Source organism: Accipiter gentilis, chromosome 19 (genome assembly GCF_929443795.1).
Source record: "Accipiter gentilis chromosome 19, bAccGen1.1, whole genome shotgun sequence".
Lineage (NCBI taxonomy): Eukaryota > Metazoa > Chordata > Aves > Accipitriformes > Accipitridae > Astur > Astur gentilis.
In genome coordinates, this window is record NC_064898.1 from 20,083,854 (window position 1) to 20,102,642 (window position 18,789).

At 42.8% G+C, this 18,789-nt stretch overlaps 2 protein-coding genes across 2 annotated transcripts in view; both read right to left on the reverse strand.

Annotated features, from left to right (window-relative positions):
* TMEM135 (transmembrane protein 135) overlaps positions 1–13,846 on the reverse strand; it is a 176,932-nt gene extending 163,086 nt beyond the window's left edge. Inside the window, exon 1 of the mRNA XM_049823474.1 lies at positions 13,603–13,846. Coding sequence (XP_049679431.1) covers positions 13,603–13,743 — 141 coding nt within the window. The 5' untranslated portion in view covers positions 13,744–13,846. The remainder of the gene's footprint in view (positions 1–13,602) is intronic.
* The window catches only part of PRSS23 (serine protease 23), an 898,595-nt gene that overhangs the window by 765,325 nt on the left and 114,481 nt on the right, over positions 1–18,789 (reverse strand). The gene's annotated exons all lie outside the window — the stretch shown is intronic.

Here is an 18,789-nt window from a genome sequence, read left to right on the forward strand (position 1 = left end):
CCATGTTTTATAAAGAACAGTTACTTAATGAATCAAACACTGAAGGTCCTCAAACTCTTTTTTGTCCACAGAAATTCTGCAACTATCTAATAGGAAGGCGTAAAGAACCAGGCTTTTCTCAGAGGTTCACAGGGGTAAGACAAGAGGCAACAGACAAATTCAAGTATGAGAAGCTCAGATTAAACCTAAGGAAGAAAAATTTTCACTTGAGGGTGGCTGAATATTGGAGCCCAATATTGGTTGCCCAAAGCAATTGTGGACTCTCATCACTGCAGATCCTCAAAACTCAACTAGAAAAGGCCCCAAGCAAGCTCATCCAACCGGCCCTGCTTTGAGCAGGAGGCTGGGACCACATACCCTCCTGAGGTCCCTCCAACCTGCGTGTTCCTATGATTCCATGAAATTATACTTTGGGTGCACCACAAGACAGATTTTATTGTTTTTTCTTTTTATTAGCATTATCATCTTTATCTGCACCGATCTTCCAGGTAGTCTCAAAACTGGCAGAAGTTTTCGGTCAATGCTTAGAATTAGAGAAGTTCAAAACAAAGCGAGCTACATCCTGCTGGTGCTGATGAGAACAACAGAAGATGTCCTGTTGAATAGGTATTGGCAACACCTCTCAAAGTCTCAGTTCCTCAACTTAAAAACATGGGAGAGGAATCTGTTCTTCTGAAACTGTCCACTCATACTGAATAGCAAGTAGATGTTTTAGATGCAGAGATGGGACAAGGATTCTGCTAAAACTAACACAGGAAAGTTGTGCCAAAATCTGTTCCCAAAATGAAGCTTGAATTAAGGATGAAGGAGAAATACATGCAAGAACAGACTTCTGAAAACAGATTTACACATTACTTAAGTGTCAAGACTGCTTAAACAATAATGGATTAGGCAATAATGCAATCCAGATAATCTTTCTGTTTAAGGTAAGTCTTAACGTGGTCTAAATGCCAGATCACTAGTTGCTACCTCCTCAGCTATTTCTAGTGTATTGTACAGAGGTCATGAACATTTGGAACAAAATAACATTTTGTTTGTTTGTTTTAAGAACACAGACCTTACACCTGAAGTGTGAAGCCTTGCTTCCTCTTAACAAAGTGTCAGAAGTGCAACAGGAAAAGACTGGTATCTTATAAATGTCAAATAAAAGTAAAAAATTTATTTCTGTAGCTTCTCCAGTGAGTTCTAGACTAACATAAATTTCTGCTTTCCTTTCTCTTTACTATATTACTCCCAAGTGAAAAATAGAAAAGAAGCAGGAACAACAACACACAAACCAGTCCAAAGAAACATTGCTTACGATAACTGCGTGAGCTGTACGTGTTAAGTGCAATGGAGCTTGAGGCATGCCTACCAAACCAAACAAAAACAAATAATGCTTATCAAAGTTCTTTATAGACATCAGCTAAACTAAATATTGTGTACAGCTGAAAACAGGCAAGAGCAGACTATGGAGGAGAGGAGGAGAGCCTGCTCCACCACCAGTGGTGTGATTACATGGAAAAAATACCAGAGAGATTTCTGGACACCACCTTGCTCTCCCTTTCAGTTCCACACATTTCACAAAAGTACTACTAAAGTTGAGGTTGGCAAGACAGAAAGATTATGAAACATCAGACTGCAGCAGTTCACAGTTCTCACTGGGATACATTTCACTCAAGTGAACTGGGAGACAAAGAGATGAAGGCCAAATTCTTAGAATAAATGCATGGCTCAAGGCTTAGCAGCAGACATTGGTAGCAGATAGCAGCAGAAGGCATCAGGACATCCAGTAGATACTTCCTTGGCAAACCATTAATGTCCATGAAGATGCCAACAGATGTAGCAGAAGGTCTGTAAGTTACCTTAGACTTCCTGTAGAGTCAGACAGACAGAAATGAACATCTCATTGACATTATGGTCTCAGCTCTCCAGCTATAAAAAGAGCATACAAATCCTAGAACACCTTTGCTTAGGCACCTCAGAGTGGTGTGTATCAGGACCTTAGTGTTGATAGCTGTAAAAGTTAGTTTGGGGTGTTATTCACTACAAGAATGAAGGACTACAATTCCGATTCAGCTCACTGATCCAAACAGTTGACTATAATGTATCCAGGAATGGCCAAAACCAGCTCCATACATCCCATTACCCTTGTCACCCTTCTCCGTAATTTCTTAGTTTCACTCTTCTCTTTTTGAGATGGAGTGACAAGAATTTTACAAAACAGAATTCTTCAGTGCTTACAAATTACTGTAGAGTTTCAGCTTTAGTAAGATAGTACGGCATGTCTGCAACATGAGTGGAGCACTGCTGTGTGAGATAACGCCACAAGTGTTTGCTGCTATATGAAACCAAGACACAATGCTCCCTCCCCTCAATCTCATGCTGCCCATGCTGCCTCACCTCATCTCCTAACACAGAGGTTCAGCCATAATCCAGGGAACAGAACAATATACTCCTCATACCACTCTAAGACCTTGATTTCATGGGAGAGAAAAGCACAAACCACTTCCAGTACTGCCTCTCCCTCTACTTTATTTCTGAAGCCATGATGTTCCTCCTGCCTATTACCCTTTATGGGAAGGAGAGGACTGCCAAAAAAACATCTGGAAGCAGGGAGAGCAAACTCTACCGAATGCCAGTGGATTATGACCCAGGTTTCACTTATTCATGACTTCTCCTGGCAGACCACAGCAATGCAGCCTTACCTACCTCAGGGTGAAGAATGCTCCAGCATCTCCTTTGACTAACAGCAGCTTAGGAAGACATCAGATCTGCTGCAACTTCCTACCCTGGCTTTCTGTAAAACACTGAGTCACTCTTAAAATCTCTTCTTTTCAAGGCACCCAACAACCTGGCCTTAGGACATTTAGAAGGACTACACAACTCTGGGATAAAGACTGTCATTAACAACTCCACCCTTCAATGGAACTTACATTTAACCAAGACAACCCTCCCTTCCCTGTACAGCATCACCTTTCCTTTTTTAAAAAAAAAAAAAAAATCAGTAACTGTGGAATAAAGTTTCACAGATGCTAAGAGCTATCACTGACTGCTCCGTTTTCCATTCCAGATAGAAGGCACATGGCTTTAATTTCTCATTTACATAAATACTGTATATCATCCATTTAAAAAAAAATATGATAAAACTGTAAAATCAACATGTCACCCTGTACACACATCTCTCTAGGGAAGAGATTACAAAGGGAATAAAAGACCCAATATAACCAATGTCCACCATATATCCAACATACCATAAAAACTCTATCACATAAACCAATATGCTTGTCACTGACATTTAAAGTAACAATTAGATAATGGCACTTTCTCAAACAGATTTGCTCTCTGCAGGTGAAGAATATCCAGGTTTGCAATACTTACCTAATGTTAAAGATTTACTTATTCATCAAGAAGAATTCCAACCCTATCAAGAACTAAACATTTGAGTCAGGGTAGAGTATAACCCCTCCTTGTAAGTTAATTTGCAAGAATTCCAAGATACCTGGAAAGTAATAAAGAAAACTCATATTTCAAAACCAAAAACTGGCATTTTCTTCTCACCACAATTTTCTTATGACCTATGTAAGCATTAAACAGAGACTTCAGTACTCATTATCCACAATCCATACCAACAGCTGAGCTGTTTGCCTTTAACAGCCTTTGCAGCCCTTCCTGCAATTTAACTCCACTTTCTCTTCTCTCAAAACCAGCAGAGCTCAAGCCACTGGAGCTCTAGAAACAGGATAGACTCCAGCTTTGCTAACATTTTTACAGTCTCATCTTCTAATACAGTCAACTAATAAATCCTGTCTTTCCCAATCTCCCATAAGAAATACTTTACTAGATGCCCAAACACTCAACAACTAAGAGCAAAAGGGAATTTAAAACAAATCATGTGCTGCCACAGGGCAGATGGCATAAGAATGTCCAAAGTTTTTACAACTTTCTAATTTTCTTCTATTCACATCCACAAGTTCTAGCTCTTGATCTCCCTTCAGTCCAACAGTCTGCAGACAAGACAGATATACTGCATAAGAAACAAATGAATCACAGTCAGAGGAAATAAAAGGATCAATGGGGGGGAAAAAAGGATGAAGCAAAAAGAATCCTAGATATCTCATCATTAAAAACATGAACAGAAGAGCTAGAAAAAAGATAACAGAGAGAATGTTTCAGGAAAAAAGCTGAAAAGAACAGACTTAATTCCAAAAAGAAAAAACTAGGTATGTTAAAATATTAAGAAATAAGTAGTCAGAAAATTTTCAAGCATTCAAATACCATAACACAGGCATTAAAGGATGTTTTAGTATTTTAAATGCCTATTGCTAGTTTTCCAGTGATTTGGAAACCTATAAGACAAAATTCCAAGCCTCTCCTACATACATGAGTAGAATTTTGTCATTTAAATGACAGCAGAGTAACACATACATAACTATGCTGAAATTTTAAGAAAAGAAGAAAATCTCACAGCAAAAAGTCTAAAGAATTAGCAGCACAAGTGGAGACAGCTTAAGAAAATTATATTTATTGCTGTGTTTACTTCACCTGTGCACAAGTTGTACTTCACAACTAAAACCCAGAAAAGACTATTAAACTACATAGTTTACATACCACTGGGTATTACAATTATGAGGGCAAATATATGTGCATCTGGATGAAATTTATATAGACCCACAACATTGCAGTCCTCAGACAACCAAACTTTCGCATGCTGCCGTCAGACAAGATAAATACATTACTCTTTAATAACACCTCCAAGTGAGAAATTCATTTGATGAAATATACCCTGATTGTCCTTGTGTGACATCTGTGCCCTACACACAGGCAGGAGAAAGGGAAGGGGATTAAACATCTGCCAGTGTGACTTCCAGAGAAAATATTTCTGGCCCCAAACACAATTAGTTTGGTACTAAGAATGTGGTCAGGTAAAGCCTCTTGAATAAGGTAAGTCAAGCATGGGGGAAAGATTTCCTTTCCACACCGGAAGACTGACCTAGCACTGCCCTGTGTCCCATTACCACCTATGGGAAAACTGAAAACAGAAAGACTCTGACTTATTTTTAAGAAAAATAACTCCTTTCCTCACTTCTGCACATAACTGTTTAAAACTTGAAACCCAAAATTCAATTATGCTTTAATGCAGGCCCTCATTAATTCTACACGAACGAAACAAACAGCAGGATTAATACATGATGGATATCACAGCAAAAGACATGACCACAAACCTATCCTCCAAAACCTTGAATATACAAGCACCATAATGATTCCCTAAACACCTGATTATCTTTTATGCAACTAGCCCAGACAGGAAGATTTTTCCCCTCTCCTGTTCATCAACCCAGTATAAACTGACCGCATATTTGCTCTCCAATGGTAATAGTGCCATTTCCCCTGAAGTTTAAAACAAGCTCTGATTTAACTCTCACTAAAACACTTTGGTCATTATCATCTTGAAATAGATAGATAAAAGTGTTCATATATATGAAAAACTATTTAATTCATTCAAAAAAATTTGCTATGAAATTATATTTAGCATAAGTGGAAAAACCATGAAAGACAGGCTACTACATCTCTAAGACTCTTTTAATGTGAATAGAAAAGAGGATAAAAGGAAGAAGTGTGGGGTTTAGACCATTATGTACAGTACAATACAGAGGGGAGTTGGAAGGAGGAGATCACCCCTCAAATCAAATGCAAACACTCTTGAAGTAATACACTAGTCACTCTGAAGAATAAACATTGTTAATGATTTGAACTCTAAGCCTTACTGTATTAAAAAAAGCCTGCTCAGTAGAAATAAAGAAATAGAAAAAAAAAATTCCAGTATTAACTACAGAATTCACACAACTGCATTTTGACTCTCCAACATGAAAACATAATTATGAAAAATCAGTCTGGCAGATTCAAGATACCATCAGTTTCTGGAAAAGCATTACTGAAGTCCTTTCTGTTTTTTAATTTAGTCTTCATATACAAATTTTAAGCTCTATAGAACTAAGAAATCAGAACTGATTTATTCTGTCTTAACCACGGGAAGAATATATGCATTTACAACACCATCCTTAAAACACAGCTGCATAGTCTAGTGCAAGACTTTGAGCTAGGCTATCAATGTGTTCCAGCAGAAAAGGAACGTGATACTCAAAAACAAGCTTTCCCATGATCAGAGGCACCAGTCAGGCCTGATTATTTCAATGATGTGTCATGTAACACCTACAAGTAATCATCATCCAACCGCAACAACCTGAGCTTCACCTCCAGTAACCTCAGACTTTACCTATGTCCCTGAACTAGAGGCATCACACACAAAGTACGGTTTGACTTAATGAATGTGCTAACTGCCTGACCAATATACACAATCTGACAGGTTACATGGCAGGCCAAAAAACCACAGACCTTGCACCAACTCTGCCATCATGTGTACAAGATCCTTTTTTCTCTCCCTCCTCCATCAAACCACCATTTCCTAAGTTTGTACAAAGTGTGTGTCTTCAAGAACACTACCCCTCCGCCAAATTTTAGTGAAATTAGCCAACACATACAGCACTGATTGATGGAAACTGAAAAAAAGTACTACCATCTCTTTCTCATTCCTTCACAATAGCCAACTAAAATCAAGCACATCACAACAAACTTTTATTTAAAGAAAAGAAAAAAGGGAAGGAAAAAAAGCCACAGAAATATTCAGACACCTATCCAAATCTCCAGGAAGGCAGAGTTCAATGACATTTATAAGAGTGACTATCTGGCACATTTAGGCACCTTTAAAATGCAAATTTGGAGACATCAATAATGCTGTGTAGATGGTTTATATAATACATATGCTTCAAGTCATTAAAAAGCCCAGCAAAATTTTACAACTTTAGTCACCTGTGCATGCTAAAAGCAAAGCAATCCCCAGTATTTAAACCAGTTAAGGAAATACCTCAGATTACTTAAGCAGCAGGCAGAGCTACAGACTGATGTCAGATTTTTCATAATTATATTCAATTATTTATATGTTTTTATAACCATATGCAATTCTGTATGTATTTTACAAGAACATTATTACTTTGCTTTATAAAAATCATTTTTAAGTGCTTTGGAGTAACTTAATCTCAAAATGCCCTCAGGTAACACTTGGGTTTTGAAAGACACTGCTACTCAATCAGCAACTTTTTTCTCATGCCTCCTCTTAAAGATTCAGATTTGTTGTTCCTCAATTAGCTTGTCCCTCCCTGATTTCACAGATTACAAAACCTGGCTTCCAGATTTTTTCCTTTCGTAAGTCAGTTCCTGCAGTACTCTGAGGAAGAGCATGTGCCTCCTGCTCTCCGACTTTCTCTGTCCCTTGTGAGATGTTATATGAGGATCATGGTCAGGGGGTTGGGTTGTTTTGGTTTGGCTTTTTTAAAATTTTCCGTATCATCCACCCAACTAAAAAAAGAAATGAACAGTACTCATGTACTCGTTGAATGACATCTAAATTACCTTCAATCCTGGCATCACTCTCATTCCATGACAGCTTATCTTCACCACTTGTTTCCCTTGTACGTAAACAAGTAGAGGGCTATTTTTCCTTCCCCTTGAAATGTCTAACTCAGTATAATTTTCAGTGATTTTCCTCCTACCCTGGAATTCTTACACTCTACTATGCAGCTGTACCAACTTGAGAACAGATTTACATCTCCTTGATAAACAGTTCCTTTAATGATTTTTGCTGGTTCCCAGTATTTGCAGTGTCTTTACTAAGATCTTTGCTCAGTCAAGCCTACGGCTTTCCCTGGTTTCCACCATTACTGTGATGCAGGCTCCAGGTTACTCCTTACATCTTTGAGCACAAGTTCTTCAGTCTAGCTGAATTCATTAACCGATTCTTTTAAAATTCTCAGTATCTCAGCAAAAGACTATTTTTGTTTATTTTCAATTTATGAAAGAATTTTACTGGTCTGGCCCAAAAGCCACCTGAACAGAGCAGAACAATCACAGCCTGGAATGAAGATGTCGCAACCAGGTTCTTCCTTTAGTAACATTTAAGCTAATTTTAGTCATATTTAACCCAGCTTCCAGAAGAATCTAAAGGCAAGAACACACTGACCTACATGTCATTCATAACACAGCACAGAGATATGGGACAGTACTAAGATGATCAGATATCCCAGCACAATGCAATCACACACCACCATCACAGCAACTCCAGGTACCAGGTCCTGACAGAAGGGAGCTTCTTGATGGCCTACCCTAGAAATCCAAGCTGGCACACAGAAGCATATTCAAGGGTAACACTAACATCCTTTTTAGCCTCCCCACCCTACTTTCAAATACACAATGGTTCACAGCACAAACAAACAATCACATTTTAATACACTCAGGAATTCTGGACTACTTTAGAGAACAATCTGGCCTGTACAGCCTTCTCACATATCTCAAAAAGATGACACATGATGACTACGTCTACGCTGACAGGTAAGACAGGATCTGTTTTAGTGTTAGCAGGCTGCCTGGCTTTGCTCAGGACCAGTCCAAAGAGCTCTCTCTAAAAGAAACCGCAAGTGAAGCGAGCCTGAAACAGCAGCGGCACAGCCAGTGTGCACCATCCATCCTTGGGGCTGACCTCTGGCCCTATCCTACAGCAACGTACATATAGCCAGGAAAGCAATGCGACACTCGCACTTCATTCTGTTCCACCTTGATCTTTGGCTGCTGATTCTGTCTTCCATCCAACAGTTTTCAAAATAATTCATTAGTGCAATAATTAGCTTTGTTCTTCTTATTACCTCTAGTCTATCAGTGATTTACCTGTGAAGAGACCTGCCAGCTGCCATGTGCATGACTACCTGGCCCATGCTGTACTGGTACCAATGTCCCTCCCACGTTTAGACAGGAAGCAAAAACACGTTACACTTGCACAACTGCTGACAGCGTTTGTGTCTTTAACAATATTATATACAATGCTGCCCTAGAGAGCTTATAAAATAAATAATACAAGTTAAGAGAAAGAATACAGATACTCAGGGCTTAGAGGGCGTAGGAAGACAACAGCACTGGAATCATAAGTAGGGGAAAAAAAAAAAAACTTTTGACAGAAAGAGAAAGAAGCAATTGGCACCTAAGAACCTGAAGGCTATTACAAGCACAGGAGGAAGCAGATATGGCACAAGTATGAAAAATATTACAAATTAGACCAAAATGAGTATGGAAAGGGTATGAGCAGAAATTAAGTGAATAAAATCAATAAAATACAGCAAGGCCCAAGGATCGTTTAAAAATGTACTGGAATAGCAGACTCGGGTTACACCTGTTCTGCTAAACAATTGTCTGAACCATGCCCCAGCCCAGAGGACACCTCAAACAGACCCAGTGGCATCCAGGCTGCTTTAGGCCTGGTGCTCGTCTCCTCTACGCCAGCAGATCTGTCTTGGAGAGAGATGTCTGTGTCAGAGCCAGGAGTAAGCTAACAGTCAGCGTGAACCACTAAGGGGCCAGTGCTCAAGCTGTTGCCTGGCTGTGTCATTTAGCAGCAGAAGCACACCCGGTGAAGGAAGGGCAGCAGATGTAGGGTGGGAAGGGGCACGTGCTGGGGAGGAAGGTCAGGAGAGATGTTGGTGGGGAGGGGAAAGGTGGGACAGACCCTAGGCTGGAGAGGCAGGGAGGGAGCCTGGCTTAAATTAGTGAAGAAAACAGATGATCAGACTAGGAGAAAGAAAAGGTGAAAGACACAAATGAATCTTGTCATCCCACAGGCAAAAATTTAGAAGAATTAGCTTAACCGCAAAGTAGCAAACAGATGATTTTTACCTTATTCGGCTTAAGAGGAAATGTTACCACCAGATCCGATTACCTCAACATAGTACAAAGACTTCATACTAATGACTAAGCGTATTCAACTACTGCAAAACACCCACCATCATCAAACAAGTGCCTAAAACCTACAAACCCTCAGGAAACAGAGAGCTTTGCTCTAACACACGGGATGAACGGCAGATTTCCCATGTGAAATCAACAGAAATCCCCAGAAACAGAAGCCAAGACAATTCAAATCCAATATTCCAGGCTCTCATTTCCCTTTCCCTAGCTTTATGAAATTTCCCTGTGAAATCATTTTCTTCTCCCCACCTCTGTGACTTCTAGAAGTCTGAATTCTTCAACTTTGAAAATACAAGATTACACCTTCACATTTTCTTTAGCCTTGAGTAATCTAAAACAGAAGTATAGATAGAACAAAGTACAACAAACTCTGATGAAGGACTTTTTCAGTAAAGCTTTCTTAATGTATCAAAGCTGGCAGTTTTTAAAAAGTCTAATTCTAAGGTTTATGGGAGATTATTTGGGGTGTCTTTTCAGGGTATAGGTGTTAAACAATTTTTAACTTTTTGTTTGTTTTTGTAGAAGTGGATCTCAGAACACTTACACACTGGGACACGTGGTTTGTGAAATTAATTTTTATTATGTAATATTCAGTATTAATTATTAAATAGGCATTCCTGTCAGCCACTTCATATAGGAAGGGACAATTCAATTTCAATATAAAACCTACTTTTGCTAAAGCAATCAATTTGTACTAAAGCAAAAATAAAGACAGTGAAAGTATGATATCCAAAGATTGTATTTTTGCCAACTACAAAAAAATAAATACTGAAGCACAGTTATTACAAAAACCCCAACAGTACAGCACTACTTAAAAGCAAAGACTCTTTACAGTCATTTACCGAAAACCATACTGGCACAACCTAATTTAGCCCCACCGGTCTCCCATTGACTGAAGAGCAGCAGAGCATTTAAGAGATGTGGGGTGTAGCTGTTATGAGTTTGAACTCCGGGTTCTAACTGTCCCTAACCACGCTCTCTCCCAGAACGACCTCTAGCAATTTATTCTCATCTATTCATTCTCATTCATTTCCACACAAGCTTTTGTGAAAGGAAACCCTTTCATCTGCTTTCCTTAGTTATTAGCTTGTAGCAACAGGAGGAACAAACAAGCAGAAGCCATTTTACAGGCTTGACAGAAAAATGAAGTGCAATTTTTTGTTGCCAAGCTGTACAAAGGACTGGGACCAAGTACTACCAGAACCATTCCACACATACACTGATACAACTATAGAGATAAAATAATGTAAGTTCGTCCCCTTATGTGAATCTTAGAACACAGAAAAGGACTGAACATTTGTGCTGTCCAACTGTGATATTCATTTACCAATACAAGGTTTTCAGGCACAGCTTTAAGTAAAGCAAAGAACGATGTTAGTGATGACTCTCTTGATTCAGGAGTGTTCTTTCCCTGCCAACCTACTTAATGTGCAAGGCTTCTGCTTCCTCTTCTGCAGTCCCCACTGCACCCTTTCACTCTTTACCTTATGCTGGCTCTGGTGCTCGTCAAACCCTGCTTAATAATCAGTTAAATTCATTAATGCAGCTTAACATTACCCCAGCTAAAAGCAGGGTAGTAACCTCTTCTGGGTTACTGGATGAATCAAATCTGCTCAAGGAGAGAGAAGGTCCAAGATTACACAAAGAAAGGAGCACAGTTATGTGTCTGGGAGCAAAGGAAGGCAAGTGCTTCCTCCCTCTTTAGGTAGCAGCAAGATTTTAAAGCAGCTCAGCTTTAGATTACTCTGATAAGTCCAGTTAAACACTGTCAACAAAAACCTAAGAAAAATTAAAAATGTAAAGACAACGGTGCAAAAACTGATGCAGAAGTTTTGCAGTACAGCACAACATTGGTTGAGAAGGTTCCCACCCCACCTTGGATTTGTGACAAGATGTAACTGTTTATGGGGCCACAATGTAAAACAGATCAGGAAAACATTTTGGATTTTTAGGTTTGTTTTTTCTTTTCAAAGAAATAAAAAGGGGGAGCTTTCCCCCTAACCCATGACAGCACAGCTGCGTGAACCGTAACATAACTATGAGCAGGAGTCTCTCTAGCAGGCTTGGCTGGAGAACTTTGATTTAATTACAGAGCTGTTGAATCTACTTTATCTTTAGCCAGACCTGACAGACCACCACTATACCTCTCATGGCTCATTTCAGGCCCATTCTCTGCCAGTACAATTATTCATGCTCTCACACAGCAAACAGGATCAGAAAACAGATACAAAGAAAAAACTACTGGGGAAGAGGGCAGAGAAGGAGAGGGAATGTTCTTCTCACTATTAGTTTCCTGATCCAGCTCACTGTATGCTCACACAAACAGCTGCTGCTTCTGTTTGTGTCAGTTCAGAGTGAAAATGTTCACTGTCAGACATGACAGCTTCTTAGGTCCACTCTGCTACCAGTTATTAAGTTTTTTTTAACGTGTAATTGGATGTCATCACAATTTTCACTCAAGGAACACTTCTGTGGGAGCTTAAACAAATTATGTCAGGACTGCTGCAGTCCCACTTCTTCCCTTCTCTTTATTACATAGTTCAATAATTTTGTTGTACCAGCACTGGTACAGAGTACAGACTCAGTAACTTGTTTTTCCTTCTTTAAGACTTAGCTTGGGGCCAGCTCAGTAGTCAGCTCACTACTCAGTCCTTGAAGCACCACTACAAGAGAAACACAGAGGTCGGGACAGAATGAAGTGCTCACCTGCAGCAACTCCAGCTCATATCAGCTTTCAGTATATGTTTACAGAGATGGATGCAAACGGAGTCCAACTCCTCTACCTACACCCTTATTTGCTGGAAGCAAGCCAGCTGCTGAGGTGATATAACCAAGTCTAACAGCACGCTCAAACTAAGATACCTCACCTGTAGCATACTTTCTCAATACTTAAAGACTCCTTTAGCCTTAAAGTATCTTTTTAGCCTTGCTTCATCATACAATGGAACCTTGTTGATCCTAAGGCGCTGATTACCAAGGTTTCACCAACTGCAATACACATATGCTCTTGCTGCTGCCAAAGATACAATACTAGCCTCCCAGGCAAATATTAAGTCTTTTCATTCAGCTCTCATAGTTACTGGAAAATGATGAAAATACAAAGCTGAGGTTGTGCCCTTGCCCATGCCCTCCTACCCCACCAGCTTCACCCCTCTCACAGCATGTTATGCCACCAGACCCCACCACCCTCTATGCCCTTCTTCTCCCCTCCTAGGCCTAGATTCAACACACTCCCCCTCTCCTGCCCCCACACCCAAGCACCAGGCTCTCCCCCTCAGACAACCCTTATGCCCTCCAGCCCTCAAAGCAAGCCGCCCCCACCACCATCCCTCTCCTCCCCAGCACCTGACTGCCCCCAAAACAACCTTTTTCGCTCTTCTGCCCCCTCAGCCCAGGGTCAGGCTGCCCCTTGACATCTCTCCTGCCCTTCCTCTCCCAACACACACCTCTCCCCCGACCCCAGACCAGCCTCCCTTCCTTGATACGCCTCATGCCCTTGCATGATACACCCCGGAGCAAGCTCCCCCCGCTCCGACATCCCCCCTGCCCTCCCCAAACACCCCTCATGCCCTCACCCCACGCCAACCCCCACACACACATCCCTCGTAACCCTTCCCTTCCAAACCAGGCTCCCCCCGCCCCGCCACCCCTCATGGCCTTCCACCCAAAAACAAGACCAGGCTCCCCCGCTCCTCCTACCCTTCCCCTAGACACCCCCACCCGCCCCCAAGGCCAGACCCTTCCCTCACGCCCACCCACCCCCCCCCTTGCACCCACCAGGTAGAGGGTGCCGTAGATGCGGAGGGACTCGGCCAGTGCCCCCTGCGTGACGTGCAGGACGGCCCAGGAGCACCGCGGGTGCCAGGTGTGCCCGATCTCGTAGCAGCTGTGGGGGATGGACTTGCTCAGCGCCGCCATCTTTGCCGCGCAAGGGGAAAGGGGGGGGGGGGGGCGGCAGGGGGGCGCGCGCGGCCGCCGCGTCACCGCCGATGCAGGAGAAAGGTCGCGCGGGGCGCTGGTCGGCGGCGGGGTTACTCGCGGGCAAGCCGCTTTTTTTCCCGCCCCCGGCCCGGCCCGACCCACCTCCGCGCGGCTCGCGTGAGGCCCGCAGCCAATCCGCGGTCGCCGGGGGGGCGGGGAGCGGCGCGTGGAGGGAGACGGGGGGGGGGGGGTGACGGGACGGGGGGTGGCGCGAGCCCGGTGGCGGGCTGCGCGCGGGCGGCCGTTGGTCGCCGTGTGTGTGTGTGTGTGTGTGTGTGGAAATCGTCGAGGGAGCGAGAAGCGACGGCGGCGTGAGGAGAATGAAGGCCAAGGGAGGCCGATCCTCTCTGGTTTGGGGAGGGGATGGCGTTTTTACAAAAGCCGCGGAGGTGGTGACTGGCGGCGCGGTTGGAGCTCAGCTGCAAAACTGGCACCTGCCTCCAGCTTGAAAGTTTTGATTATTTTGGGACTAAATGGGCTGGGTGTGTCAGGACCTGGGGATTTTACTTAGGTCTTTGTTAAGCAACAGTTTGCAGACACTCGGTCCTGGTGCAGCAAGTACGCTCCGTACCTTCTGTGCAGTGGTGAAGTCTGGAGGGGTTATTTCAAAACCTAGGTGGGAGGTAGATCCCCCCACAAATAGGAAGATCAGCAAAGTAACCTGCGGTCAAGTATGGGCTTGGAACAGATCCACAGCAAGAAGATGCCTCCCCCTTACAGCCTGCCTCCAAATCCTCCTCCTGCAGAGCCTGCAGAGTTCCCCTCGTCAATCAGACTTGAGACCAGGCTGTACCACTCCCAACCAGATAGAGCAAAGTTGTCATGAATTTCGCAAAAGCCTCTACCGTTCCTTCCAAGAAGCCTGCTATGGGTGCAAGAGCATACTTTCATTTCAAATTTAGCAGCCCATAGATGGGTAAGTTGGACGGTTCACAGAACTTGGAGCCACTGAGAGGCTATTTGCAGACTCCCAGCAAATCTGCTCCAGGAGATTTTTGGCCTAAATAGTTCAATTATACTATTTCAGTCAAGCGTGCTTGACCGACCAACCCTCTGTTAGGTAGAACTCTGCCCATGGCAGTCTGTGTTTAGAATCCAGTAGAAGACCCTAGAGATAACTTTAAATTCAGCTTTAGTGCTGAGGTACTGCTGCCCTGCAGCTGCGGCTGCGTGGCTGAGTAAGGGAGTGAATATTGCTGTGTGCTGACCCTCGTAGGGAAGCAGCATTGGCAAGATAATCTGCTGCAATATTGTCTGGACTTTGGCTTGGACCCAGTGCCTTGCTTGCTGTTTTTGCATTACACTGTTAAAGAACTGCTTGTGGGCAGAAAAGGCAATTATTGCCTAAGATATGGATTCTGTCTCTCTTGCTTGCGTGTTTTGGCTTTGCTGCTACTCCGGGCTTAAGGCTTGCTTGCTGCCTTCTATTTGTGGGCAGGGAACTATGGCACATACAATATTAATAATTGCACAAACTAATAATTTCGCTTCTGAGACAGGGTTTTGCAAACAGACCTAATTTTGTAGGCCTTGTCCTGCTCAAGTTGAGTAAAATTGGTAAAGAAGGACCCAACAGGATACCCTGTTCATTTGTGCCACAACCCTGATCTGACTGAAGAGCTGCCTGCTCAGAACTGGAGGCTTTTGCATCTCTCCTGTGGGGTCAGCTGAGGAAGCCTGAGCCAACAGGCTTTATTAGCCGAGGCTAATATAGAAGGTGGCACAGCCCTGACCTTGCTCCAGGCCCTTTTCCATGGGGTTGCAATACTCTGTTCTGGGAAGAAGCCCAAAGGCTAAAGTAGCATGGGAAAACCACCAATAGCCCAGTTGGCATCGCGTGCCAGCCCAGGCTACTCTGTCCTGGGAGAAACTTACCCTTGATTGGAACTGGGACAAAATAGTCTTGGAAAAGGAAGGAGTTACATGAATTAAAAAAGCATTGACAGCCTTTACTTTTGTCCCTGTAAGTACCTGGGGCTTTTGGGAGCTCTCCTTGTCGCATGAACAAGGCTGTGTACTGGGAATAGCAGGCCGTCTCTATAACGTTACTTAAACGAATGTCAGTGATGAAACCAGTGGCATAAAGCCAGGTGACGTGGCACACGCTGTTCAGGACTTGCCTTGTAATATCCAGGTGCCTTGGAGAGAGTTACTCAGAGTAGTCCCAAAAACAAAGCCAGGGAGTGAGCTAATCGCTAAGCAGCGTGAATGGTGGGGGAGTTGAGAGTGCTCAGCTTACTCCCTGGTCCTCATTAATGTGGCAGTATCAGATATACCAATGTGTTTGAATAAAAATTTAGGCTGCCAAAAATGTCAGATACGCTTGTGAGCCTCGTTAGACTAGGACAGCTATGATATTCAGGTGCCTTGTGCCACAGAAGGGAGCGATGTGGCAGCATCTTAGTGCATTTAGACTCTCAGCTCCAGTTGCCCACACACCTGTTTGCAGCTGGGTTAACAAAACACAGCTTTCAGCACAAGTCCAGCGCCAGACTCAGTCTTTAGCAACAGACCTTAACTGGTGGACAGCGCTGCAGTCTTCCAGTTTGCTTATACTGGTGATAGCTGATTATATTAGGGAATCAGATGGCTTGGGTGGCAATTGCTGAATGAAGAACAGTAGCGCCTGCCTTTCCAGGTTTCAGTGGGTCTCACAGCCTGAGAACACTCTCTGCTAATATCTTCAGTGTCTGACAAATCTGGTGTCTGCAAGTAAATTACATATCTCAGCCCATGAGAGTGGCTGGAGGTGTGAAGGCTACCGACTGCCTTCACAGCAAGCGGGTATCAGTATTACAAGGCGGTCTACCTGGGAATCCAAGGCACAACATTTAACTAATTGGAACAAAATCAGACAGGGAAAAAAAGAAACCTGAGGAAAGAAGCCAAACGGGGAACTTCACATTGCAGGAGGGTTTGCCTTCCAAATGTATTGGGATCTGGGAAATCTTCCTTCTAAACTTTTTTAAATATCAGAACAATCTGGAAATGTTTTAACTTGGAAGAAATTGAATGCTTTGCCCTCTTTTCAAGCTGCTTTCCAACTTGTGTGCTTTTTTTTTTTTTCCCATGTATTTATTTTCTCCCTTGGGACAGGTGATCCAACTTTTCCCTGCTACTCATGCAGTTCTTGGAGCCTGAACTTCACTTCTAGAAGTAGCTTCTCTTGTCCGATAAGAACTGCTCTTTCCAGCAGAAGGGGGTTTTGCCCTCACTTAATTTTTCTTCTTTTCCCATTCTTCCACTCTCATTGTTTTTCTCCTTCGGTTTGTTCTCAACATCTGTGCAATTGCCTCATGCCTCCATCATAAAGTTTATGAAATCCAGACTGAAAAATACTCTGCTGCTAAAAAGTTAGGGATTAAATTCATCCTGTTCAGGTCAGTGGAGGTAATGTGTACACACAGACATCTGCTTCCTTCAGTAAACTGCACAGAACTGTGGAGATGTTGCTATGCTGTTTCTTCTCCAGGGAGCTGCCAGAATATTGAAATTTGTAAAAACCAGCAAATTTCAGAAGAGAGCTGAAGGCCTTTGAGAAAGGAGGTCTGGAGTTTCATGCCATCAATGATGTATCTAAGGATAGTCAGCTCCACCAATGTCCATTTCTTTTCAAAATCCAGGACAAACGGTAAGTCCAGTATATAATTAGTTTTGTAGAAATAAACCACAAACTTGTAATGTATCCCTAATGCTTGCAATGGCTGTATTGAATGGGAATGAATGGCTGTTAATTGAGCTGGTTTTACTTTCCTCCAAGGAAAGAAGGACCCTTTAAGAACTACTTTCAGCCTTGTCTCCACAACTACTTGCACTTTAAACTTAACCCATTTTTCATTATTTGAAGAGAGATTCTCTTTTGGCTTACAGTCATGAATGCAACTTGTTCATTTTTTAGCAGGGAATAATCTCAAAATACCCTTGTGTTTGCTGATATTTCAAGGTAAAGGAATTAACTGGAAGTTCTCCCATTTTCCAGATGTAATCTTTTCCAAAACAAATATGGGATGGGCTGTGGGATAATACCCTGTGAACGTTTTAATACACACAATAATATCCTCTAGTTTATACAAATCTGGATTCTTTCCAAACATAAACGTTGCAGTCTTTCTTGCAGAGGTACCAAGGATTACAGCAAGAGAGCAAAATCATAGTGTTCACCACGCTGATTCTGCAGGCCAAACCAGGAGATGACATACTGAGCCGTATTCATGCTACTGGCGTCAGTAGAACTGAACTTCAACTGTATTATTTAGCCTATGGTGCTGCTGTTCCTAGAGACAGTGATTTCTTGTTTCTAAATCAGGTGACAGAATTGGTTGTTAAAGGCTAAATTGAGCCACTGGGTTCACTAGAAAAGGAGTAAGAGGCAGTGCATGTGGACACCATCCCAAGAGCAGCCCAGTACAGCAACTGTGAACCTGCTGCTTCTCTGCTGCTTTCCAGGAAGGTGCTTTCCATAGTTCTGGAAAGAATGCAAAATCACATCTTGCATTATCCAGGTACCTCAGCCTACTCCCATGCTCGAAACTCCCTCTCCCAGATAATAAAGGCTAGTTCCCTACTTCGATTTGACTGAAACCTCTACAACCCACCTTTACACCACCTAGATGGAATAAAATCTTTTCTGGTGGAAAAACTGTGTGCTATCAAAGGGTATGTCTGCCCATACTCTACAGTCACAGTGCTGTCTCTGGAACTCGTGTCATTCCTCTGCCATCCTCCCTTCTGGATGTTTATCAAATTCAGCAGTCGGGAAAGACCTGTCCCACATAACTTCTATGTCCTTCATTTCTGCATACCAGGTGGGGGCAGCAGCCTTCAAACGTGCAGGTGACGTTCACCCTTCCATGAGTGTGAGTGGGAAGGATGAGAGCAGGCTGGGCTTGCACACTGCTGCACACACGGGGCTCTGAGGCAGCATCAGCTGGGTCTCCACTCCTAAAGAGGTCCAAGAAGTGAAGCAGAGCTCTGGACCTCTAT